This window comes from Felis catus, chromosome B1 (assembly GCF_018350175.1).
Source record: "Felis catus isolate Fca126 chromosome B1, F.catus_Fca126_mat1.0, whole genome shotgun sequence".
NCBI lineage: Eukaryota > Metazoa > Chordata > Mammalia > Carnivora > Felidae > Felis > Felis catus.
Genome location: NC_058371.1, coordinates 55,342,501 through 55,369,277, shown reverse-complemented (window position 1 = coordinate 55,369,277; position 26,777 = coordinate 55,342,501). Strand labels below are relative to the sequence as shown.

Sequence of the window (26,777 nt, the reverse complement as noted above, 5' to 3'; positions counted from 1 at the left end):
GCGTTGTGCATGAATTTCTCTTACTGCGGGACACAGTGATGGAATGATGGTCAGTGTAACTCAGAATTTCAAGGCTGGGCCTTCAATTCTTGCTATTTTTGCTCCCCACTTGTTTGATTGCAGCAGGAGGTAAGAAGGAGAGTGGAAATATTGTTACCACTACTCAGTTGCATCGGCTACAAAATGGAAATGATATGGCTTCATAATGTAGGGCCCACAGAGAAGCATTGTAAGAAAGTAATTATACCATGAAATATTTTATAAATATTACATTCCAGTTTAGTATCCCAAATGCAATTTGACATTTCCACCTTCTTTTCCCCTTAAAGACCCAAGTCACCTCTTTTAATATGCTGGCTGTGTTTAACAGTGGAGAAATTTATAAGAGAAAACTCAGACCCCGAATTATCTTACTTGAAAATAAGGACAATTTGCTGACCTTCTTTAGAGGGATGACTATAAAACTCAAGAATGAGTTCAAGAGAATCTACTTCTCCAGAGAACTTTAAAAGCCCATAGATTATCATGTGTCTCAGGGATCTTGGCTGCAATCCTGTCCAGGGCCAAAGGGTCACATCCTTCTCAGAATCAACCCATAATTTTGATTACAGATCTTCATTAACTAACGGTTCTAAATTTTACACAAGAGCTTGGCATCTCTGTATTCAACAAGCTTTTAAACCTGTCCACATTTCAACAATCTGACCTGAATTGGAAGGAAGAATTATTTTATCGAGATGCTATGTTGTGTGAATAGTTTCTCAAGTACTGAGAAGTTGCTTTATTTTTAATGCCCTTGGCTTTAGGGATAATACTAAAAGTGGCTTTTCATGATTATACTGGAACTGGAGCAAATCTTAGATTTATTGGCAATTCATAGATAAATCTAACCATTGGGGAAAGTGTTTGTATTCATAAAATAGCACTCCAGGAAAGAAATGAAAGACATTAGTTAAAAGATGAGGTGCTCGACTAGCCCCCTGTGGCTCAGTCTGAGGAAATGGCTCCGTGTCATTTTCTGAGTGACAACACAGGAGCAATGAGGTCTAACCGTTTCTGGCTCCAGTCCATTCTGGGGTTTCTTCCCACAATCTGGGGCTGAAATGGAGCCACGGCGCCTTCTCAGAACCCAAGCCAGCTCCTCCCGTGGTTCGCATTTGCCTTCAGAGCGGTATTTCCTGCTTTTAAATCTCTTCACTCAGGTGCAATGTAATGTTATTATTAGCATTATGGGGACATCTCTTCCTGTAGATTCCTTCCCTCCAAAGAACGCAGGAAAACTCATATTAACTCCTGACTTACAATGCCTTTTTTGATTTTCAGATATCCTCTTGGCAAGTTTTCCTGTAGATAGTCTGAACTCTCGCTATAAAATTTTCCTTTGGATCTTATTTTCTCTCCTATGGTCCACCTTTAATTTATGCAAGGAGAAAGGGAGGACAGAAGTAAGTCTGTTCTTCTCTTAAGTTATTCCTTACAACTTTAAAAAAAAATTTTAATGTTTTTCATTTTTGAAGGAGAGAAAGACAGAGCATGAGCAGGGGAGGGGCAGAGAGAGAGGGAGACACAGAATCTGAAGCAGGCTCCAGGCTCTGAGCTGTCAGCACAGATCCCGACGTGGGGCTTGAACCCACAAACCACGAGATCATGACCTAAGCAGAAGTCAGACAATTAACCGACTGAGCCAGCCAGGCACCCCCCCACACCTTTTACAACTTTTAAAATATGTGTTTTTTCATGTTCCTGACATGCAGAACATGCATGTAAGTTTCATCTCATTACACATGTGTGTGTGTGATTCATACCAAAACATGAATAATTATCACCTGAGCTTTCAAAAATCTTTGTTCTACCAAACATTATTGGGCTTTCCCTCATCAGACAGTGTCTCAATTCCTGCAGTGTACCCACAAGAGGATATATACTAAAATACTTTTTTCCTTGACTTTATGAAATTCCAACATCAGAACTTAAGGAAAGAAATCCAACCTAAAAATCAATTCATTGTTTCTAAGCATTCAAGTTTACATGTTCTGGGTTCAAAAGATCAAAATTGTTCCATACTGTCTGCTTAACAAAGGATATAACTGGCTGTTGGACACAAAAGTAGGTATTTTCTAGTCAACTGTATAGGTCAGAGTAAAGTTGTCACTATTCTGCCACTTTCTGACTTTTCAGAAAATGGACGTTTTAAGAAATTCAGATTCAAAGTCTAGAATCTCATTCAAAGATGAGGAAACGATTTCTTCTCTTAACCCCCCAGGGTTCCTTCTCTAACACCACCACAGCCTTTGTAGAATCCAATCACATAGGCAACCACATATGTATGCCGCTTCAGTCATGGACCTCAATGACTTGATTATCACTTCTTCGTCCCTTGGCTCAGCCAAGGGCTTTACCAAAGCTCCTGAGTGTTAAAGTGGTTTTCTTTCTTTTTCTTTTAAGTTTACTTATTTATTTTGACCTAGAGAGAGAGAGAGAGAGAGAGAGAGAGAGAGAAAGCACGAGCAGGGGAGGGACAGAGAGAGAGAGAACAAAACCCTAAGCAGACCCCTCGCTGTCACCACAGAGCCCAACATGGGGCTCAAACCCACAAACTGTGAGATCGTGACCTATGTTGAAATTAAGAGTCAGCCGCTTAACCGACTGAGCCACCCAGGTGCCCCAAGTGATTTTATTTCTAACCCCGTTTTGGCCTCTCTATCTGGATCAGACTCCAACCCAATTTGGGACTAGGATCACTTCTTTTCTAAACCCAAGGATTCAGAGCCTTCTTTAATCTCCATATATTCCTTTGAGCTCAGTAAAGCATTTGCCACAGGTTTAACACATAAAATTGCACTGTTCTGGTGAATTAATTATAACTATTACCATAATTTCATATGAAGATCATGGGTCTAGGAATCAGAGACATGGGTACAGACCCTGCCCGCCATCTACTGCTTTTATAATCTTGGACAAACCGCTTACTGTCCCAGAGCCTCAGTTGCAAATGTGAATGAATGCACAGCGTGGTCATAGTGCAGATTAAGAAGGGAAATAATGGTTGTATGAGCACTCAGTTGAGTATGAAGTAAGTACTGTAATTTTTTGTCCTTCTGTTAGAGAGGAGTTGCTTATCTTAAGCCCAATAAAAAGTGGCTTATTTATACAAATCTTCCTCTGCATCTGTCTGTGAAAATCAGATTGTTTCTGGCAAATAACACTTAACTCAAAAGTTCTGTTCTGATGCTGGATGTGTTTCCCAAACAATACTCACAATACTTCAAGTGGCAGGACATAGTTTTAGAAATCGACGATTTAGAGCAGAACACATACAAATCTGAAGGCCCTATGGTGATATTTCTGCCACAGGCTCAGCTTTTTCTTGCATAATGTAAGCCAGGCTTCTGAAATGAGTAGTTCTAGTAAGTCCCAGAGCAAGAGGAAGATGCCAAAGCAATTACATTTATGGTAAATTCAGCAGAGGAAAATGTGCATAAGATAGGAAGAAATTCTCTGTGGGCATAATTTCAAGGAAAGGCAGTAGTTGGTCCCTGCCAGCAGTCATTGTATGCCCCTGGCGTGAAGTAACTAGAGATGGAGGGGATCCATTCAGGCAAAACTGCTGTGATGGCCATGAGACAGACGTTAGAAAGCAAAAGGTCTTGCAAGGATAATGCAAGCGTTTTTAGCGTTTTCTATTTGTATATTTGTTTTAATTTCTAAAAACACTTCAAAAAATTTTTTGAGTTTCCAATGAATTAGGGGAAGGTGTATATACAGTTTTATGTAATGCTCAGGGCACCTGGGTGGCTCAGTCGTTTAAGCGTGGGACTCTTGATTTCAGCTCTGGTCATGATCTCGAGGTTCATGAGTTCAAGCCCCTCATCAGGCTCTGAGCTGATTGTGTAGAGCCTGCTAGTGATTCTCTCTCTCTCTCTCTCTCTCTCTCTCTCTCTCTCTCTCTCTCCTGTGTCCCTTCCCCACTCTCTCTCCCTCCAAATAAATAAATAAGCTTAAAAATAAAATTAAACAAATTGTTTGGAGCGCCTGGATGGCTCAGTAGGTTGGGCATCCGAATTCGGCTCAAGTCATGATCTCGTGGTCCATGGGTTCAAGCCCCTGTCAGGCTCCGAGCCAGAAGCCTGCTTTGGATTCCGTGCTTCCCCCTCTCTCTCTGCTCTCTCTGCCCCTCCCCAACTTGCACTCTGTCACTCTCTCAAAAATAAACATTAAAAAAATATTTGAAAGAAAGAAAGAAAGAAAGCTTAACTTATAGAAATAGAAAATAGAATTGTGGTTGCCAGGGGATGGGGTATAGGAGAAATAGGGAATATTGATCAAAAGACACAGACTTCCAGCTGTAAAATGAATGAATACGTTCTAGGGATCTAACATATAGCATAGTGGCTATAATTAACAATACTGTATTATACACTTGAAAGTTGTTAGGAGAGTAAATCTTAAATGTTTTCACCACACACACACACACACACACACACACACAAAAGGTAATTACATGAGAAAATGGAGGTGTTAACTAACCTGAATGTGGCAATCATTCTGCATATATACGTGTATCAAATCATGTTATATACCATAAATTTATACATGTTATGATACCATAAATTTATACATGTTATGATACCAAAAATATCTCGGGGCTCCTGAGTGGCTCAGTTAAGTGACTGACTCTTGGTTTCAGCTCAAGTCATGATCACAGTCCATGAGAGCGAGCCCCCATTAGACTCCACACTGAGAGCACAGAGTCTGCTTGGGATTCTCTCTCTGACCCTCTTTTTGCCTCTCCCCCACCCATGCTCTTTCTATCTCAAAATAAATAAGTAAACTTTAAAAATATGTATCAATAATATCTCAAGGAAGCTAAGGGGAGGTGAGCATGGCTAAGGACAGACACATAGACCAATGGAATAAAACACAGAACCCAAAAATAAAACCTCACTTATGTGGTCAATGATTTTTTTGACAAGAGCACCCATATCACTCAATGGAAAAAGGACAGATCATGCTGAGAAGGCTGAATACCCACTGTTAGTGGGTCATGTCTCCCCAAATTCATACACTGAAATCCTAATCTCAGTATCTCAGAATATAACCTTATTTGGAAAGAGGGTTGTTGCAGTTGTAATCAGTTAAGATGAGGTCACATGGGAGTAGAGTTGGCCTCTAATCCAGTTTGATTGGCGTCCTCATAAAAATAGAAAATTTGGACGCAGACATGTACAGGAGGAGAATGCCATATAAACGTAAAGGCAGAAATCAGGGTGATGCATCTACAAGCCAAACCGTGTCAAAGATTGCCATAAACTAGAAGCTAGGAGAGATGCATAGAGCATATTCTCCCCACAGCCCTCAGAAAGAATCAACTTTGCCAACACCTTGATCTCAGGATTGTAGCCTCTAGAACTGTGATGAAATGAATTTATGTTGTTTAAGCCACCAGGTTGATAGTACTTTGTTATGGTAACCCTACCAAATAATACATCCACATGCAAAAGAATGAGGTTGGAACTTTATTTTATATAGTATACAAATTTTAACTCAAAGTGGATCAGACCTAAACACAAGGTAACAAAACTCTTAGAATAAAACAGGGGGAAAATCTTCATGGCATTGGATTTGGCAATGGTTTCTTAAATATGACACCAAAAAAAGGCAACAAAGATTAAAATAGATAAATCGAACTTGATTAAAAATAAAAACATTTGTGCATCAAAAGACACTACCAATAGAATGAAAAGGCAACCTTACAAAATAGGAGAAAATATTTGCAAACCATGTATCTGATAAGATATTAATACCCAGAACGTTTTTAAAACCTCCTACAATTCAACAAGAAAACAAATAACCCAATTCAAAACAGGCAAAGGACTTGAATAGACATTTCTCCATAGAACACATGGGCATGCCCAACAAACACATGGAAAGGTATGCGATATCATTATTCATCAGGGAAATGCAATCAAAACTATAATGAGATCCCACTTTGCACCCACTAGCATGGCTATTATCAAAAACAGAAAACAGCAAGCATTGGCAAGCATGTGAAGAAGTTGGACCCATTGTACAATTCTTGTAGGAATGTCAAACGGTACAGCCGCTACAGAAAACAGCATGGCGGCCTCTCAGAAAGGTAAACATAGAATTACCATATGACCTGGGCGATTCCACTCCTAGACATATACCCAAAAGAACTGAAAACAAGTATGGAAACAGACCTTTGTATGCCAATAGTCACAACATCAGTTTTTACAGTAGCCAAAAGGTAGAAGCAACCCCAGTCTTCCTCAGTGGATGAAAGGATAAGCAAAATGGGATATATATGTGTATTAATATGTATATTACATACAATATCAGTCTTAAAAAGAAACAAAGTTCTAATCTATGCTATCATATGGATAAGCCATGAAAACATTATGCAAAGTGAAATAAGCATGACACAAAAGGACAAACATGGTATGGTTCCACTTAACCGAGGTGTCTAAATTAGGCAAATTTATAGTCAGTAACATAGATGCTACCAGAGGCGGGGGAAGTGGGGAAGTAATTGCTTAATGGTTACGAGTTGCTATTTTGAGGGATAAAGACATCTTGGACATCGATAGTAGTGATAGTTATGCAAAAAAAAATTTTTTTTAACGTTTATTTATTTTTGAGACAGAGAGAGACAGAGCATGAACGGGGGAGGGTCAGAGAGAGGGAGACACAGAATCCGAAACAGGCTCCAGGCTCTGAGCGGTCAGCACAGAGCCTGACGCGGGGCTCGAACTCACGGACCGCGAGATCATGACCTGAGCCGAAGTCGGCCACCCAACCGACTGAGCCACCCAGGCGCCCCAGCAAAATTTTGAATGTACCTAGTACCACTGAGTTTTACATTTAAAAATGGTAAAAATGGCAAATTTACGGACGCCTGGATGGCTCAGTCAGTTGAGTGTCCAACTTCGGCTCAACTCATGATCTCGCGGTCTGTGAGTTCGAGCCCCGCGTGGGGCTCTGTGCTGACAGCTCAGAGCCTGGAGCCTGTTTCGGATTCTGTGTCTCCCTCTCTCTCTGCCCCTCCCCCGCTCATGCTCTGTCTCTCTCTGTCAAAAATAAATAAGCATAAAAAAAATGTTTTTAAGAAAATGGCAAACTTCATTTTATGTATATTTCACTGCAATTAAAAAAAAAAAACATGAGGAGATGTTGAAAGCCTGGAAGACTGGAAAGGAGAGAAAAGGAGTGGGGTGCTCAGTATTAAAGGCTGGGATCCATAGAGAGCTAACTAGGGGCGGGGGGAGAGACATGGGGGTGTATAAGGTGCCACCCAAGTTGCCAGGCTGAGACCTTGAATGTCTGCTTCTAACATCAAGGTTAACCGCTGATCTAAAGGACTAAAGCAGGGGTCTGGAGTGATGGGCCACAGCTTGTTCAGCTGTAGTCTTTCTGTATTTGAGGTGCCTGTGGGACATCTCACAGTATAATAGAAATGTGATTTGATTGTGGCGTCACCACATTCACCGTAGTAGTTGATACAGCTGAGAAAATAAACAAGTAAGTGAATAAATAGTATCCAACATTTACTGACCACTTGCAGTATACTAACACTGTGCCAAGCGCTTTGCGTGTATCAGTTCAATCTTTACAAACACCCTCTGAGACGTGATTGTGCTCATTTTAGAAACCTCATGCTGAACCATGATTGTGTGCCGTTTCCTTGCTCTGCCAAACCTCCATATATGTGTTCATTTCTGACCCCTACGGCTCCGGGCTCCTTCTGTCTTTCTCTCTCAAGATTCAATTCTACTGGTCTTCTTAGAGCCCCTTCCAACAGCACCAACCAGTTCTACTAAGCGCCCCAAGCGGTCTTTTCATTTTCTCTTCAGTCCTCACTTAGCATTTACCAATCTAACAACACACATCCCAAGTGACGTCTCCCCTCTGAGGTTGTGGCCCCTTGGGAGCAGAAGCTGTTTTTTTTGTTTGTTTGTTTGTTTGTTTGTTTGCCTTGGAATCTCTATCAGTGCTTCTCAAAGCACCTTTCATTCAGAAGCACCCCTTAAAAGTTAACTTTTTATACGTGGATGAAGTATACAAGGAATGCATGGCCATGGGTGGGGTGGGGGAAACTCCTTTTGTGCCTGGACAGCAGAAGCCGGATCCGCTCTGTCTCCGCTCAGTTCTCTCTCCATAGTAACCTACCATCTTCTTTTTCTCTAGCTGGGCACACAGATTTGCATTCTACAACCAACCGCCGTCCATGAAGAAGTGCCTTGATTCCTTTTGCCATATTAAAAATTCACAGCCAGAAATATTGGGACTCTCGAGCCTTTCTTCCACTCATGTGCACTCTGATGTCCTCACTAGACCTCAAACTGCACAGAGAGGAGACCAATTTTGTCGTTGTTGTTGTTGTTGTTGTTAAATTCAGAATTATTTTAATCAAATGTTTTTTATTGAGCGATAATTGACATATAACGTTATATTAATTTCAGATGTGCAACAATGATTTGGATATTTATATGTATTATGAGATGATCACTATAGTAAGGCTAGTTAACATCCATCAGAATACATTGTTACAAATTTTTTCTCATGAGAACTTTTAAGATCTACTCTTAGCAACTTTCAAGTATACAACACAGTATTCTTAACTGTGCGTTACATCCCCAGAACTTATGTTGTAACCTGAAGTTCGTACCTTTTGACCCTCTTTGCCCATTTCACCTACCCTCTGGAACTGATTCTTTTTTTTTATTTTTCACTCTATACCCAGTATGTGGTGTAGTGAGTGGGAGAGCAGGTACTTTATAAAATGTATTGAATGAATCATGAACCCAGTACTTCTTCCTTGAAAGACCCTGATATGGGGGGAATTAGCAACACGTGCGCTCGTTTGTTAAACTGAGGCTAGTCTCTGTCTCTGTCTCTCTCTCTCTCTCTCTGTCAAAAAAAAAGAGAGAATGCACAAGCAGGAGAGGGGCAGAAAGAGAGGGAGAGACAGATAATCTGAAGCAGGCTCCGTGCTATCAGCACAGAGACGGATGTGGGGCTCAAACCCACAAACCGTGAGATCATGACCTGGGCCAAATCAGACACTCAACCGACTGAGCCACCCAGGCACCCAGGCTAGTCTCTCTTTAACAACCAACAGAATTACCAATCCCACACCTACCAGCCACGTTGACATTCACACCACACTCCCCCTCTCTTCCACCTCTTTTTAAAAACTTCCCGTGTTGGGGAGGGGGGAGAGATGTTCAAGATGACACTGACTTTTCTCTTGCATATCTAAGACATTCTTCACTCTCTGCCAGACCTTTTCCTAAACCTTGCCAAAAGGAGATTATCTCTGTAATCCTGTCATACATAATGATTCTCTTTTCCCACATTTTCCTCCAGCTCCCCGCCCGTTCCTAGTCAAGCATTACCTAACTTTCTAATCCTGTTCCGTGTCTCTCAGGATTTCTTGACACAGTTTTAATGATGCCAAGCCCTGAAGCTGGACATCAAAGGAATAAAGCATGAAAAGTATCTATTCTGTCATAAGATTTACTCAGCGCTCTGTGTCCTAGTTTGGGGGTGTGCAATGTGTGAAAACCGCCTCATTTTCAGCCAGATACAGAGCCCGCATTGAAAAAGCACAAGCCTTGTATAAAGTTTCTTATCTTTATTTTTAAACTTCACTCGAATAAGGAAAACAGAATTAGTTCCATTGGAATTTTATTCACCTGTTTATTTTTATTCTTTTTTTTTGAGGATAGTTGCCGGACAATGTTACATTAGTTTCAGGTGTACAGCTTATGGATCGGACAAGTTCACAAATTCTGCTATGTTCCTATACTCGCCACAAGCATAGGACTGTCCTGTTACATTGCTCTAACAGTATCGTTGATGATATCCCCTGTGCTGTGCCTCTTATTCCCGTGATTTCTTCATTCTCAAACGGGAAGCCAGGATCTCCTACTCCCCGTCGCCCATTTTGCCCCTCCCCCCAGGCCTCCCCGCTCTGGCGACCACCCGTTTGCCCTCCGTATGGTTTTGACCGCGTTGTGTTTGTGAGCAACAGGAGAGGGCGTGGCCATGGGCTGAAGGGGTGAAGATAAAAAGAAAAGGAAAAGAGAAGGGGCGCCTGGGTGGCGCAGTCGGTTAAGCGTCCGACTTCAGCCAGGTCACGATCTCGCGGTCCGTGAGTTCGAGCCCCGCGTCAGGCTCTGGGCTCTGGGCTGATGGCTCAGAGCCTGGAGCCTGTTTCCGATTCTGTGTCTCCTTCTCTCTCTGCCCCTCCCCCGTTCATGCTCTGTCTCTCTCTGTCCCAAAAATAAATAAACGTTGAAAAAAAAATTAAAAAAAAAAAAAGAAAAGGAAAAGAGAAGCCGGTGAGGATGGCCTGATACCAGTCTTGCATCCAGGTGCCTACCTCACCCTGTATTCCTTCTCTGGCACAGCTGTGTGTTGGAATTTACACAGATGTAGACAATGAAGCCCTTGCACCTTGCAACTTGGCTCCCAAAACAGTTTATCCCGTTGTCTACACAGATGCCATTTGAGTGAGAATTTAGAAAATTCAAGAGTTTAGAAAAGGATCTCCTCCATCCCTGCCAGAGTCCTTGGAGCTCCCAGCGCTTAGAAATAAAACGAGGCTCTCTGATGGGCCTTGGTGTGTACCCACGGGCAGATCTGGCAGATTCGCCACTCAGCGTCCCTGGCTTGTGTGTATTCTTTTCTGCCCTATGTCCTCCTTCTCCAAGAGCAGGGCCCCTTCAGTGAATGAGTGCCATGCCAGCTGACAGAGGAGGGCACACTGTCTCTGTGGCCAAATGGCCATAAACCGTAAGCAGCTGTTGTTTTCCTAAATGTGGTTCAGAGCTTCTGTTCTCCAGCAGAGGGAACAATAGTGCCCCGAAGGTGTCTTTGGCACAAACCGATGCTGGATCGCTAAGAGTGTGTCTGTGAGTTAAACGGTCCAACAATGGAAAAAGCGTCTTGCCCAGAGTCCTGTCGGGCAGCCCTCGGGTTACAGAGAGCTTTAGACAATGGACACGCTGGACGCAGATCAGCTCCAGTAAGCGATAGCAAAAGCAAACTCTTGACCTTCAGGTGTTTCTATTTCACCAAAGAAATTCTATCACACACCAAGGAATTGATTTTACACAAGGCTGATTTTAAGCTTGGCTTAGTAAAATTCCTCCCTGAAACTTGTTTCCGGAAGGTGGAGAAAAGTTAGCCCAAGTGAGAGTGATTCAGGTGCACTTTGACAGCAGCCAAGCCCATTCCCTGTCTTTAAGGATTTCCTTACAAAGAGGAAGGATACACGTAGTTTTCAAGGAGGGGGTGGAAAGCATTTCCCCTAACTCAGGGTTCCACTGTGGGGTCTGTAGGTTCCAGAAAAATGAACACAGAAGTGCTGGCATGTCTCTACTTACAGATTTGTTAGTCAATTTTGGTAAAATTGTCTATACGTTTCTCTGGATTCTCAGACAAGTCTGCAGACCGGACTAGGTTAAGAACCGGTGCCCTGTGTCCTACGTTATTTCACATCCCTCTATCATTAGGGACAGTGACCCTGAAAGCAGAGAGGTCCAATAGCGGAAGATGAACCCGGGCTGTTGCCAAATTCCCTGAATAAGGAAATTGATATCTACCACACATTGATTCCCTCCCAAATGACATTATATACCAACCTCTACTCCTGCAGGAAGTGAAATAAGAAATTGTTCTGTCCGCAACAATGCCACCCAGGCATCATCTGTTCCTTTCGTGACACTCAGTAGATTTCATAACAGCCTCTCTCTGCCTCTTGCCCCTGTCCCAGTAGGAATAGGCCTGGTTCAGCCATCCTTTTGTCCCGGAGAGACTCCCTACCTTACAAACTCCTTCTTGGCAAAGAGTCTTGACTAAAATTATCGCTTGAGTACATCCTGTTCTTGTTTCCATTCTGAACAGTACCTTAAGGGATTATTATAATCCAGGGCTATATAAAGGCATCAAAAGGATTGAGATAATTGAGCTTATCTAAACGTTGATGCCTAAGTAACTACCCACGAACAATATCCAACTGTACTACAGGGTGTGGTTCTGATGTCAACAGGATAATTGGTGAAACCGTCAGACAGCCAGACTTGACAAAGGGACGTGTTTCCGTGGCCAGACTCTCTCTGTGGCTATTTCTGTTGATACTTTTCATAGTCTACTCTCGGCCCATCCTGAACTACGTGGTCCTTTTACCGGTATTAGTCCAATAATTGTAAGGAACTATCAGTGTCCTTTGTCACTCATTCTGCAACTTTCCAAAGTTCAGACTCGACGCAGAGAACCTTCATCCCGGATAGGGTTCTACCAATAGCACCATCTTTCTTGTTTCACTAACACGCCAGGGTGACACATAGCTTATCATCCAGGAGAAATGCTACACGTGACAACAGGTGCACAGACCCTCCAGGCGAACTGGAACATGGTTACCATATCCTGCACAAAACCACGCGATGCTCAGGGATTCATTCATCTCGGTCACACGCTGTACTCGCATCACCTTCCTCACATTTGAGCTCTTCTCCCAGATAAGGTGAAAACGGTAGAAGACGCTTTGGGGCAACAAGACAATGAATTCCAAGTTGGGAACTGTCTGAAGAGGGGCACCTGGGTGGCTCAGTCGGTTGAGCCTCCAACTCTTGATTTCAGCTCAGGTCATGATCCCAGGGTCGGGGGATCAAGCCCTGCCTAGGGCTCCACGCTGAGCTTAGAGCTGCTTAAGATTCTCTCTCTCTCTCTCTCTCTCTCTCTCTCTCTCTCTGCCCCTCCCCCACACTTGCATTCTCTCTATGTATAAAGTAATTTTTTTTTAATTTTTAACTCACTGAAGAAAAAATGGCCATTTTATAAAAGTCGTGAACTTAGCTGCTCGCTGTGCTGCATTATTACATAGCCCTTTGCTGCAGCCAGCTGCTGTTTTGCCCTTAAGCCGTCTCATGTTTTTGTTTTTAATGTTTATTTTTGAGAGAGACAGAGCATGAGCAGGGAAGAGGCAGAGAGAGGGGGAGACACAGAATCTGAAGCAGGCTCCAGGCTCCCAGCTGTCAGCCCAGGGCCCGACGCGGGGCTCGAACTCACAAACCGCGAGCTGTGAGATCATGACCTGAGCTGAAGTCGGATGCTTGACTGAGTGAGCCACCCAGGCGCCCCCCATTTCATGCTCTTTTACATGCCCATTAGGCCATGTTGTATTTAAAACCTGATTTTTCTCCCCACATTCCATATAAACTTAAAGCATCATTTGGTAATCAAGTAATCAAAAAAACAGCTACAGAATCGATACCAGAATTGCCAGGAGCTAGGGATACAATAAAAACCAACCCGTGCTCATTCTTTCTTCTTTCCACAGATTCGAAACGTGGCAGCAAATCTCTGCGTGGACAGCAAGCACGGAGCCACAGGCACCGAGCTGAGGTTGGATATCTGTGTCAAGGACGGTTCTGAAAGGACGTGGTCTCATGAACAGGTATGTGACAGGTGTAAGCGGGGCTGAGGCAGGCGTGGAAGGATACAGTGACAACAGACCTCTGGGCGGGACACGCGGACCTGCCCAGTTCTGTCACTAACCAGTGCGGCAGTTATGTGAACGACTCCACTTCTTTGTTTCCCTTGCTGCTCAGAGAAGCTGCGATAATCAATTGCGATCATGTATACAAATGTGCTTTCAATAATAGAAAGGATGCTAGAAATGTTGACTGTGACCCCAGGCTTATATTTCCTTTCCCAGAAGGAGAGTCTTCAAACCACGAAAAGCCTGTATGGTGTCATGTAACTCTTCCAACTAAGTTTCATGGTTTTATTGAAAGACTCTGTGTTATTTTGTCAGCTTTCGTGACTTTGCCTAATCTTATTTTCCCCTCTGGCTGTATTTTGAAAAGAATACTTTACATACCCTTCTTGTAGCAGGTTGTAATCTTATACATGAAGGTAACTTTGAAGCAGTAACATCTCCACACACGGGCTTCGTGGGCTGGTGCAAGACTAGGTATTGCCTTTGATTGAAAAGCCTTTCAGTGCGCTTCTGTTCATTGAGTGAGTTGTGAGTCCCGTCCACTTGGAAAACGGATGGTCTTTAAGAGGGAGTTTCCTCACACTGTGTCACTTGAAAAAAAAGAAAGGAGAGTGGGTAGAATTGTGTCTGCCCCTTTTTATTGTTTTAATTTTTAATTATGAAAAGTCAAATAGGAAACTATATATAAATAGATATATACTAATATAAAAACTAATATAAACTATTATAGCACATCTGGGCCCACTCATTACACAGATTTAACAAGTATCTACAGCTATCGCCATCTTTTTTTAAGTTTATTTATTTATTTTGAGAGAGAGAGAGTGTGTGTGTGTGTGTGTGTGTGTCTGTGTGTCTGTGTGTGCGCGTGGGAGGGGGAGAGAGAGAGAAAGGGAGAGGGAGAATCCCAAGTACGTTCCAACTGTCAGTGTGGAGCTCAACACAAGGCTCAAATTCATGGAACCGTGAGATCATGACCTAAGCCAAACCCAGGAGTCTTAACTCTTACCCGACTGAGCCACCCAGGCATTCCTGCCAAATTTTTTAAAAGAATAGAATTTGTAGATACAGTTAAAGCCCCTTCCCCATCCTACTCCTCTCTCTCCCTCTACTAAAGGATACATCCCCAATTCAGGAGAGTATAACCCACCTGTGCTTTGGTTGTCAGAGGGTCCTTAATTTCTCTCTTAAAAAACCAAAAACAGTAGACCAACAGTTTCAACAGACCAACAGCTCTCGCCCTCTCCTTTAGCGTATTCCTCAGTGTCCATCTTGTATATTCAACCAGTGAAGACACGCTGTGCCCAGCCTAGGATCTTAAAGAATTGGCACCTCCCTGTCCCCACCCCACTGTCCCTACCTACCGCACCCGTAGCCTGCGTTACAGGGGAGAGCAGCATGACTCAGGGAAGCGGTCGCACGGCAAGTACACAACACAGCCCGGAACCAGTGCAGTCAGCCCCCGAACCACCTCCAACGCCCCTCTCGCCGCTCATCTGGGCCTTTCCCTCTGACCCACAGCCTTGCGGTGTTCCGGAAGGATCGTGGGCCTCGCAGTCAGGCCAACCTAGATTTCAGCCACTCTAACCTGTGTGACCTTGTGAAATGGTTAAGTCTTTTGAAGCTGGTGTTCCTCCTCTGTAAATAAGGACAATAATGTTCACCTCACAAACGGGGTTCCAATGAGAAGAAAGCACGTCTAGGATATAACAGCATCTTGCGTGTGTGGTAGGGGCAGAATAAATACGCTTTCCCTTCTACCTTCTGACATCTCCTCCCCCAACTCACTTCCTACTAACTCCAAATTAGAAATTTCTCTCAGGCCCAAGGCAGCGGCCAACACCAAATACTATTTGTCATTCACTCAAGTATATCCTCCAGGATATGGACGTTTATCAGATGGGTTTTAAAGAAGGCTCTGCAGCTCTGGGATTTACGAATAAGAATGTAATGTCAGTAAACTCTGACTTGCCTCCTCCTTCCTCCACCTCTTTGTATGAGCACCACAGGGATGCTACCAGGGATGTGAGGAATAGTGCTGGCTTGTCACCTCTACAAAGCAATTCCTACCTCAGCCTGGGAGTCAGAGAGAAGGCTTCACAGACCTATCAGTAAGACCCACGTGTAGAGTGCGAAAGGATATTTTAAGAAGAAACAGAAGCATGTTATGGGGAAAATCTAGGTCTGTGAGGCTAACTTCCTCTCTGCCACAGCTGTTCAGCCCAACCAGGAAACATACCTCACCAGCTGGTTGATAAGAAGTATGTGCGCCTGCCTGAATGCCTGAATCAGGTTTAATATTTCTGTCCCCTGGCATGTTCTAGAGGGAAATAGGCTCTGGACCACCGATTTTATTTGACGGCTAAAAAATAAATGTAAATAAAGTCAACTACATGGCATACGCTTTAAAAATGGTTGGTTTATTATCCCTCCCCCCCCCCCCCCCCCGGGGCTGAACTGGAAAAATCTATGACACGTAATACAAGAAATAGCCACCAGAGGGCAGCACTAGACAAGCAGACAACTATGTAAGAGGCCCAAAAAGACCAGTTTGATACAGTTCTTTAAAAAAGATTTCTTCCCTACAGATTTCTGAAAAGAGAGCTACAAGGAGATTAAACAAAGTTGACAGGAGGTTTAAAAAAAAAAAGGAATGATATTTGAAATATGTATCACCATATATTGACTTGGTGATTAAAGCATTACAAGCTGCTTTGTTTTTCCGATAATTAACTGTGAGCCTTATTCACCGTATTACTCAATGACTTATATGAATTAAGACTCGTTCTCCTACATTTAGATTAAAATTCTTGGGTGAAAAAAGAAGTATATCAGAGCAGGAAAATTGTAGGTATCCTTTTAATTCAAAAGCATTCAAAGAACACAAAAGGGGCATTTATTAGAGTTGAAATGATTGTTTTTAACAAGTGGCAAAAAAAAAATACAAATGAATAAACAAAATAAAGATAGTGGACAGTCTATTGAAGCACCTGTATAAGAAAATGCCTTTTGTTGCAGAACACCGGTGATGACTAATTTGGCTTCTATGAAGGAAGCAATTTGTGCGATTCATTTTTCCAGGGCCATCTATTTAGCTGTTTGAGATGACTGCAGCATTGTGTACTGGCTTTCAGTTTCCTTTAGGGACCAAGACAGAAAGAGAAAAATAGAACCTAATAAGGCTGGAAAGAATATCCTCCAAATGCCATTAATGAGGCCAAGGGAGAGGAGGGGAGAGGAGCCAGAACCCTCTGTGGCCTACAGTTTGGACAGGCAGCAGGCTCTGATCTCATGCTGGGGAGGAGGCACGGCGGCACAGCAGGCCTTCCTCCTGCTGTAGAGGCAGATTCCTTCTGCAAGACCTGGAGAGGAGATGTGCGGACAGACAGAGATGGGAGCAAGTCAGTGCATGTGGTAAAGGACAGATTCTGGGACACAGAGCCTCACTCTCAGCACGGGGCATAGGTGGGCTCCAACTGCAAGGAGGAATGTGCAATATCTCGGATTTCTGTCAACCATATAACAAGGAAATAAAACGTAACTACCCACGGAGAGAAAAATGTTTTCAATCTTCTTAAATCAGGTAGCAAGATCAAGTAATAAATGTATTTGCAGGACTAAGTCTAGCAAAGCTTATTCATATGATACAGCACAAACCCAGGCAACATTATATACACCGCATTGATATTAAAGCAAAGAAGTATTCATTATGTATCATTCTGGATCTATATTTAAAAGTATCACCTAAAAGAAACAAGTGGAGAGGTGAACATCAACTGACTCTAAAATTGAGGGATTTGGGGTTGAAAACAATCAAGAGTATGTGGATCCTGAGGAACTTAACAGAAACCCATGGGGGAGGGGAAGGGAAAAAAAAAAAAAGAGGTTAGAGAGGGAGGGAGCCAAACCCTAAGAGACTCTTAAAAACTGAGAACAAACTGAGGGTTGATGGGGGGTGGGAGGAAGGGGAGGGTGGGTGAGGGCACCTTTTGGGATGAGCACTGGGTGTTGTATGGAAACCCATGTGACAATAAATTTCATATTTAAAAAAAAAGATTTAAATCAAATATCAAATAAATAATACAGAGAAGAGTTCTTAGAGAAAGAAAAGAAAAGAAAACAATCAAGAGTTATTGTACAGGAAACCTGAATGAAATCTAAATATTTCCATCAGTAAGAAACAGCCCAAAGGTAAGAGACAAACTATAAATGCCACAATAACATCATAAAATGCAAACGATGAAAATAACTTTCATAATGTCTGCTTGCTCCTGGTTTGACAAAATCGCACACAAGGAAGTGTGCCTAATGAATGAAAGGCTCAATGCCTGATTGGTTTGACATGGCCATTAGGATAAGATAAATGGCAAGAGAAAGCATTTCAAAGACACAAGAGAGAAAAATTTTTAGCTAATGAGAGTTGCAGAAGAATAAAGCAGTTGATATAATCTGGAAATATGTCACTTGGGACGCAGGAAAGCAATCACCACGTACTCACGATGATGATGATGATGATGGTGGTGGTGATGATACAACATAAAACACTCTGAAAACTACCAGCCAACAATCAATCTACAAATCTGGGAATGATTATCGCACTATAATGACAAACTTAGAAACAAGAAAAAAAGTCACCTAAGGAGCCCTGGGATATAATTCGGACAATAGATGGATAAGATCCAGCTAATAAAAACAATAAGAAAAATAAAAAGAAAGCAAGAAGTAATATATATATATATATATATATATATATATATTTTTTTTTTTTCCCTCAACTGTGTAATGAGGAACTGTGCTAGGTAATAATAACAGCCCCTTTCAACTCTGGCCTTCTACGTATATGGAAACCAAAATGAGAAGGAAAGGCACAGAGGGAAATGGAAAAAAGCATGGGTTTGACTGTTTATAGTACCAAGAAAGTGTGATATTTAAATGAATTTAAGACCTAATCAGTGCCAATGACAGGTTTATAGGACAGGAAATTTCTGTTTCAGGAATAGGTAACTAAGCCAAGAATCATCGAAGATGAAAGTTCAAAAAATAATATTATTATTGATATCATTCTAATTAGACACAAACAGCCCACATTTATTTAAAGAACTAACAAGACCAACTGCTTTATCTTGTCAGTTATCCCAGTGTAGTTTCTGTTAGTAGAATGGACGCAAGTTTCCATTCATTCAATAGAAATTTTATTGGACGTTTATTATATGTTCTGAATTGTTCTGCATGCTAGAAATGTAAAGATAAAAAAGATCAATCCTACCATTAAGGATCTCACTGTCTAGTGAGGGTACAGACACATAAATGGGCAACCATGATGAAATAAGGTAAAGGATGAGAAGAAGTCAGGGGGTTCAAAGAGGAAGGCTTCTTGGTTGGGTGGGCACCTGAACTAATCTTAAAAAACTGATGACTATGAACTAGGTTGGCTGGTGAATGTTGGCCTTCCAACCGGAGGGACTGTCATGAACAAAGTCACAAAAGGGAGTAAAGAGCCTGATTAGTGCCAAGAACTACTAATGTTTTTGAATTGAGATATAATTGTCATACAACTTTATCTTAGCTTCAGTTGTATAACGTAAAGATTTGATATTCGTATGTATTGTGAGATGATCACTACAGTTAGTCTCGTTAACACATACCGCCATACATAGTTACAGAATTTGTTTTTCTGGTGGTGAGAACCGTTCAGATCTACTCTCTTAGCAATCTTCCAAATGAGTTGTTTTGTTTTGTTTTTAATTTTTTTTTCAAAAGTTTTTATTTATTTTTGGGACAGAGAGAGACAGAGCATGAACGGGGGAGGGGCAGAGAGAGAGGGAGACACAGAATCGGAAACAGGCTCCAGGCTCTGAGCCATCAGCCCAGAGCCTGACGCGGGGCTCGAACTCACGGACCGCGAGATCGTGACCTGGCTGAAGTCGGACGCTTAACCGACTGCGCCACCCAGGCGCCCCTCAAATGAGTTGTTGTAGCTGGAACCTGAACTAAAGGGAAAGGAATGCAGCTGGGAAAAAAAAAAATGGCAAAGGCAGGATGGTGGAAATTTCTTTATACATTAAAGAGTTTGAACTATATTCTCTAAGGGTTATGGGAAAACATGGTTAGATTTCAGGTTGAGAGGTAATGTGGTCAAAGAGATACGAAGGAACCATAAAAGGAAGGTGGGACAGAAACCAGTTGGGAAGTCATTTCAGTAGTCCAGACAAGAAATATTGACAGCAAAGATAGTGGAGATAGAAGAAGGGACTGCTTCCAGCAATATTCAGGAGACAAGAATGGTAACACTTGCTAATGGATTAAGCAGTGAAGGTAAGGGAGACAAAGGACCTAAAAATGAAAGACTCCCAGCTCGGCAAGCGAGTGCTATGACTACCAGTTAAAACCAAATAAAGGAGTAGGAACCGGTTTAGAACGACAGAAAATCAACTTGAATTTAAGATATTTTGAATGTGAGATGTCCATGGGATGTACAGATGGGAAATTGTATGCAGAGTGGGACATATTACAGATGATAAGTTATCAATGTATTGGCGAGTCATCAATGCATTGAGCTGAGCGATGAGAGAAGGCGCAAGGACTGTAGGAAAAGAGACCGCACAATTTCTCTTCATGAACCTATTTCAAATGCCTAACCTAAGACCCTTGTCCTTCTATTTAAAGCATTCTCTTTTGTCCCGTCTTCCAGGAAAACAGAATACAGTCACTCACCATTACGCAGGCAGTCAACTTTCAGATGTTCGATTTAGAGCATTTCTTTCTGATTTTCTTAACCCATTTTTTTTTTCAAGTCTTCTGCAGTTTCCCTATCACTTCACTGTTTTTGTTAGCCATCCCTGGTATTTTGCCAGATTCTCTACATTTTCTTACCCGGGTAGGACCTAAAAACTGGAATATTCCGAGGGCCTGGTCAGTGCCAAGTGTATTATCTACACACAGTTCAGCATTGCGCTCACTGTTGTATCAGCAGGGCCCCTCTGACAGTTCTTTATCTTGCCATTCACAGCTTGGCTTCACAAAGGCCACCTTAAGTCCTGTTGTAAGAATTACATAACCTCATTGAAATCTTAGAATTGGAAGAAAGCGTAGGTCTCATCCAGTCCATTTCCCCGCTTACTTGAGGATTTCTCCTCCTGAACTCCTTAAGTGGTTGACCATTTCCCTTATAGAAGTGTTTTTTCTTAATTAAATATATTGTAAAGTTCACTTAGTGCTTAGTGCCTCCTAAGTAGCATTTTTTTTTAATGTTTATTTATTTTTGAGAGAGAGAGAGAGACAGAGCATGAGCTGGGAGGGGCAGAGAGAGAGGGAGACACAGAATCTGAAACAGGCTCCAGACTCTGAGCTGTCAGCACAGAGCCCAACGTGGGGCTCGAACTCACAAACCGTGAGATCATGACCTGAGCCAAAGTGGGACGCTCAACCGACCGACCCACCCAGGCACCCCAAGTAGCATTCTTTTAAATAATACAATGGGAAGGACAGGATAGAATAGACTAAAATAGGAAAAGATTGGTTGGAACTATCAGAGTCCATTAAATGCAGTAAGGACAAAAATCCTTTCGTGAAGCTTCTGTTTTCACTTGGGGAGGAGGAATCCGTGTGTGTGTAAACTTGATCTCTTACCGTGCGTTACAGTCCAAAACTTTCTACGTTGCCCTGCTGAATTACTCTTACCAACTCCAGAAAATTAATCTGCCTATTCTTTGCTTCATTAAGCTTAGCTTCCATTTAAATCAAATTTTTCAAACTACTGGCATCAGTCCAGCTCAGCTCAGCTTCCCGTCTTTTTGCAGTCAATCTGCTTATTTGGGCTAACTGTGCAGCATTTGATCCAGTGACATTTTATCTAAACGAAGAATGTAAAGAGCGTCTTCCCCTCCCACCCCTCCCCTTCCATCTTCCCCCTGCCGCTCCCCTCCCTCTTCTTCTGTCCCTCCCTCCCTCTCTCCTGCTCTCACTCTCTCTTTCTTCCCATGCCATGCCTCTGTCATTTTTCCTGGTTCCTCGTTGGGAAATCCTCATTCGTACTTTTTGGCAGCCCAGGCCAAAGGCGCCACCGTTGCTGCTACAGAGCTTTATGACACATGCCTTTTTCAGCACCTCTAGTAAGGCTAGATGGAGTTCTTTGCTGGTAACTCACAAAGCAGAAGTGCCAGGTTGCAAAAAAGACCTCCCTTGCTCTCCAGACTCTCCGAACTAAACTCACTGTCGCTCTTCCGCTGTGGTTGTTTTGTTAGCTCTTTACTTTGGGATGGAGAGAAGATATCCGACCCGGGGAGCCACTTCACACCCGAAAATTCTGCTTCGATGCAATCTCGCACAACAGCCCGGTCACTCTCTATGACTGTCACGGCATGAAGGGGAACCAGCTCTGGGGATACAGAAAGGTAAGAATCAGTTCCCCGCAGGCATCCTCAAACTGCTGGGCTTAAGGTTTCTCACTCAAAGTCTGTTGGCTGGTTAACACACTGTTTTTATTTAAATTGTTACCTGGACACAAGCGTGCACGTTTGGCGGGGCGCCTGGGTGGCTCAGTCGATTGAGCCTCAGACTTCCGCTCAGGTCATGATCTCACGGTTCGAACTCCACAGGGAGTTCACTGCGCTCAGCACAGAGCCCACTTTGGGTCTTCTGCCCCCTCTCTCTCTGCCCCTCCCCTGCTCTCATGCTCTCTCTCAAAAATAAATAAAACGTTTTTTTTAAAGTATACACATTTGGCTCAGGCATTTGGAGATCACCAGCAAAGATTAAAGATAAAGCATGCTGGAAGGGGCATTGCTTTTGGCTTTGCTTGCTATGTGTGCACCCATCACAACCAGTTATGTCTGAAAAATGGTTTGGGGCCACAACACGCTCAAGTGAAGGGACTTGTCTTAACCCAGACAACTCCCGGATGGAGGGACCACTTACCCAATAAACAAATGGACACGTGTAATTTTTAAGAACCTCAAGTCGCTCGCCCGCACACACGCACACATTAACATCCATTTATTATATATCTTAATCCCATTTGCTTGGGAGCTGTCTGGGTTAAGACGAAGTTATAACAATCCACACTCATGGGGAGGCAATTGTTGCAACCTTTCTACAGAAACTGACCCATTTGTAATTTGGCCAAAATCCTGTCCAAGTATGACAAAGGAGAATTTATTTGGGAGACTTTAAGGTTTTTTTTTTTTTTTTAATTTTTTTTTTCAACGTTTATTTATTTTTGGGACAGAGAGAGACAGAGCATGAACGGGGGAGGGGCAGAGAGAGAGGGAGACACAGAATCGGAAACAGGCTCCAGGCTCTGAGCCATCAGCCCAGAGCCCGACGTGGGGCTCGAACTCACGGACCGCGAGATCGTGACCTGGCTGAAGTCGGACGCTTAACCGACTGCGCCACCCAGGCGCCCCAAGGGAGACTTTCAGGTTTAAAGAACTGGGCCACCTGGGCAGCTCAGGTCAAGCACCCGAATCTTGATTTCATCTCAGGTCATGATCTCACCGTTCTTGTGATCGAGCCCCACATTGGCTCTGCACTGACATGTGCAGCCTGCTTGGGATTCTCTCTCTCCCTCTCTTTCTCCCCTCCCCTGCTCTCTCTCTCTAGCGTGCAAAATAAATAAATAAGCTTAAAAGAAAGTTTAAAGAATTATAAAGTTAACATTTAATGACAGAAAAAATAGTTCAAAAGCAAATATAAAAATCACATTTTATTGAGTTGATAAAGAGCAATTAAATTTGTATTTTAAAATATTTTCATTAAGTTGTCTCTTGATAACTTTTTAGGGTACTATACAAATTTTTTTTTTCCAACTCCTTTGGTTTTTAAGGCAGGACTTGGCTGTCAATTAGCAAATACTCCATAAGCTCCACTGTACCCTTCAAGTTCGTAGAACTGCCGGGGACCTTGCCAGCCAGAAAGATGACACCCTGTGTTTGCCTTTTCACACCCTAGCATAATTCGGGCTTACTCTAAACTATACAGAAAATGCCACCCCCACCACTTTAATCATGAGCTTTGGCTCTCCTGTGGGGAGGTAAACAGTATCCTAAGGGATACAAGAAAGCTAAAGGGAAGAATCTGCCGAGAATCAATATGGGGGATCACTGGTTTTGATATTTGTTCCCTCACTTGATAGATTTCTGGTTTCCCCCTCTTAGCGGTGGACCCCTAAAATTCTACTCAAAGGCAGACCTATTTGTACAAGTATATTCTGCACAGCACCACTCGCCATAGCATCTGGCAGGCTGTGGCTATGTGTCCAGAAAAGTACAACACATCAGTTGTATCCTTCTGTTTACTTTACAAAATGCATCACAGGTGATTAATCTTGCCAACCCCTCTTTGTTATTCAATATGGTACAAGCTACGGGTGGTGCAATAATCAATTTGTTTTCTTTTTATGGTTATATTCTGGCCTTTAAGAAGTTACTTTCTGGGCACATCGATAATCTACCTGAGTCACCATTTCCCTAGTTTGCTGGCTTTCCCTAATGAACAGACCATTTCTCGTTATTGTACATTTATAGCATGAGAGACAGAACATTCAATAATGTGCAATTAAGCCAAGAAAATATAGTTGTTTTCATTAGGGAGCTTACAAAAGCTTACAGATGGATAAAACAAACTAATACACATGCACACAGAGCTCCTGGAGAGGAAAAAAAAATGGCTGTGGTGATTTCAAGAGGTAACTCTTAGAGCTTTAACATTGTAAACCTTCCAGGACCCTAAGGGACTTGTGAAAAGGAGCGGCTACAGGATGCACTTGTGCTGTGGCTCCTTTTCTCAGTTGCTTTTGTAGCTGTTGGCCTTGCATTACTTAGCAAAAGGTTACATGCGCTGTGTATTTATATAACAAGCAAGGTATTTATACATAATCAGGAACAAGCCAAAGGCTCAAAATGGAAAGTTTCTGAAATATCTCATCTTGGTCGATGACTCAGGCTTATTCAGATGCACCTGTTTTTGAAAGTGCTTCTTGTTTATCCCATGGATTATTCCCAAGGCATCAAGAGAGAAAGCACAAAGAGAAAAGTGTCTCCGGGGTGTTACCTTGTTTATTTGGATGCGCTACCTGGCCCTGGGAGCTTCCAGATAATTTAGCATCTTTTGAGTCAGCTTTGGAGCTCCCTCCTTTTATTAGCATATTCATGCATAAACAAGATCCCTAAGACTCTACTAATTGCCTAAAGGACCACAGTGGGCCATCTCCTAAGCTCCTAAGGTAATCATCATCATCATCTCCAACTGTTTAAGGAGGCACTGAGCTAGTGCTTTACCCACATTCCCTCAAACCTCGCAACGACCTAGATTCTATTATGTATAATTCACGGAGAAAGAAACGAATACCAGCATATTTGTGCTGGAGCCAACATTCAGATTCAGGTGCATCTGGCTTTCAAGTCATTAGCTTTGGGGCCCCTGGTGGCTCAGTCGGTTGAGCCTCCAACTTCGACTCAGGTCACGACCTCACGGGTCCATGAGTTCGATTCCCGTGTCGGGCTCTGTGCTGACAGCCCAGAGCCTGGAGCCTGCTTCTGATTCTTTGTCTCCCTCTCTCTCTGCCCCTCTGCCACTCATGTTCTCTCTCTCTCTCTCTCTCTCTCTCTCTCAAAAAGCAAATAAATATTTAAAAAATTTTAATAATAAATAAAGTCTTTACTTATTCCCCTGCCATGCTCTTAAATCGGATCAGTGTTCCCTGGGAGAGTTCCAATGCCTGCTGGATTCAGCACCACTGATGGCAGCCAACCTTTCCTCCAGCTACGTGACAATTTCTTAGAAAAGGAAGTGACCAGATGCTACTTTGCTTGAGTGGGTGAAGGTTGTTGTCAGGTCCCACTTTCTGACCCATCGGCAGCCGTTGGCTCCCAGTTGTTGTAATTTTTTTTTTCAGGAAGACTTTTGGGTTGTTTCCCGGCTTTATTGAGATATAATTGTCACATAACATTGTATGCATTTAAGGTGTAGAAAGCAATAATTTGATATATGCATATATTGCAAGGAGACCACCACTATCAGTTTAGTTAACACATCCATCACCTTACAGGGTTACGATTTTTTCTGTGATGAAAACTTTTAAGCTCTACTCTCTTAACAACTTTCAATATACAACACTGTATTGTTAACTATAGTCACCATGCTATGCATTACGTCCCTAGAACTTACTCATCTTATAACTGGAAGTTTGTACTTTTGACCACCTATATCCATTGCCCCACCCCACCCCCAGCTTTCAGTTATTCTTATATGTGAGTCATTGCTACCACAAAAAAGGGGGTAAGGATCCCTATTTTATTGTCTCGTAACTAGGTTCCCTTATACAAGCATGTCCCCCAATAGCAAGTACCACGGGGAAAGAATCTCATTCTTGGTTTTTCTTTTACCACCAGGGGGACCCCTCTTACAAAAACAATGACTTGTTGAAATGACCTCAGTAAAAATATTTAAATTATCAGCAAACATCCAAAATAAAAAACTCTCTTCCCTCTTCTTCAACCCCTAAATCTAATTAGTCACTAAGACTTGTCAACCCCCTCCTTGGCCAATATCTCTAAAATCTGTCCTCTCGGCCATGCCTAATAGCCCCTGACCTAATTGCAGCCCTTCTTATCTGACCCCTGGATTACTGTTAAGAGCTACCTCAAAGGTCATCCTGCCTATCCCTTCCCTCTCTAACCCAGCTTCCATCGTGAAGTCAGAGAGAGTTTATACAAAATCTGGTCATTGTACTTGGTTTCACATGAAGTAAAAGATAAAGTGCCTTTTTGCAGTTCTTATCCTGACCCTTCACGATCTGGTCAACATAATGATTGCCTATGATGCCTAACACATCCCAAACTGTAATGTGATCTTGAATAAGTTATTTTGCATCTATGAGTTTCAACTTCCTTATCAACATCATAGGGATAATAATTAAGTGAGTTAAACTTAACATGCAAAAATTAGCAGTTTCTGGCCACATCATCAAATTTACACCCACGTGGGTGACAAATGCACTTTTTACATTGAAAAAATACCACATTGATATACCACAACACTACAGTAACCTATCTTAAGCAATATTAACTGTTGCTTCCGCCCCTCAAAAAATTAAGAGCTATTTCCCTTGTTCCTTTATAAATACACATTTTTATTGGCATATAATATGTACTTAATTTGGGTTTCCCTAGATGTATACCTGATGTGAGAATTTGAGAGTGTTTTATTTGGGAGATGGTCCCTCAAAATCTTGGTAGGAAGGAGGTAAGTG

At 42.4% G+C, this 26,777-nt stretch overlaps 1 protein-coding gene across 1 annotated transcript in view; it reads left to right on the top strand.

Annotated features, from left to right (window-relative positions):
• The window catches only part of GALNTL6 (polypeptide N-acetylgalactosaminyltransferase like 6), a 1,205,642-nt gene that overhangs the window by 1,163,910 nt on the left and 14,955 nt on the right, over nt 1–26,777 (top strand). Inside the window, exons 12-13 of the mRNA XM_003984859.6 lie at nt 13,367–13,483; nt 21,772–21,921. Of these exons, the coding sequence (XP_003984908.1) occupies nt 13,367–13,483; nt 21,772–21,921 (267 nt within the window). The remainder of the gene's footprint in view (nt 1–13,366; nt 13,484–21,771; nt 21,922–26,777) is intronic.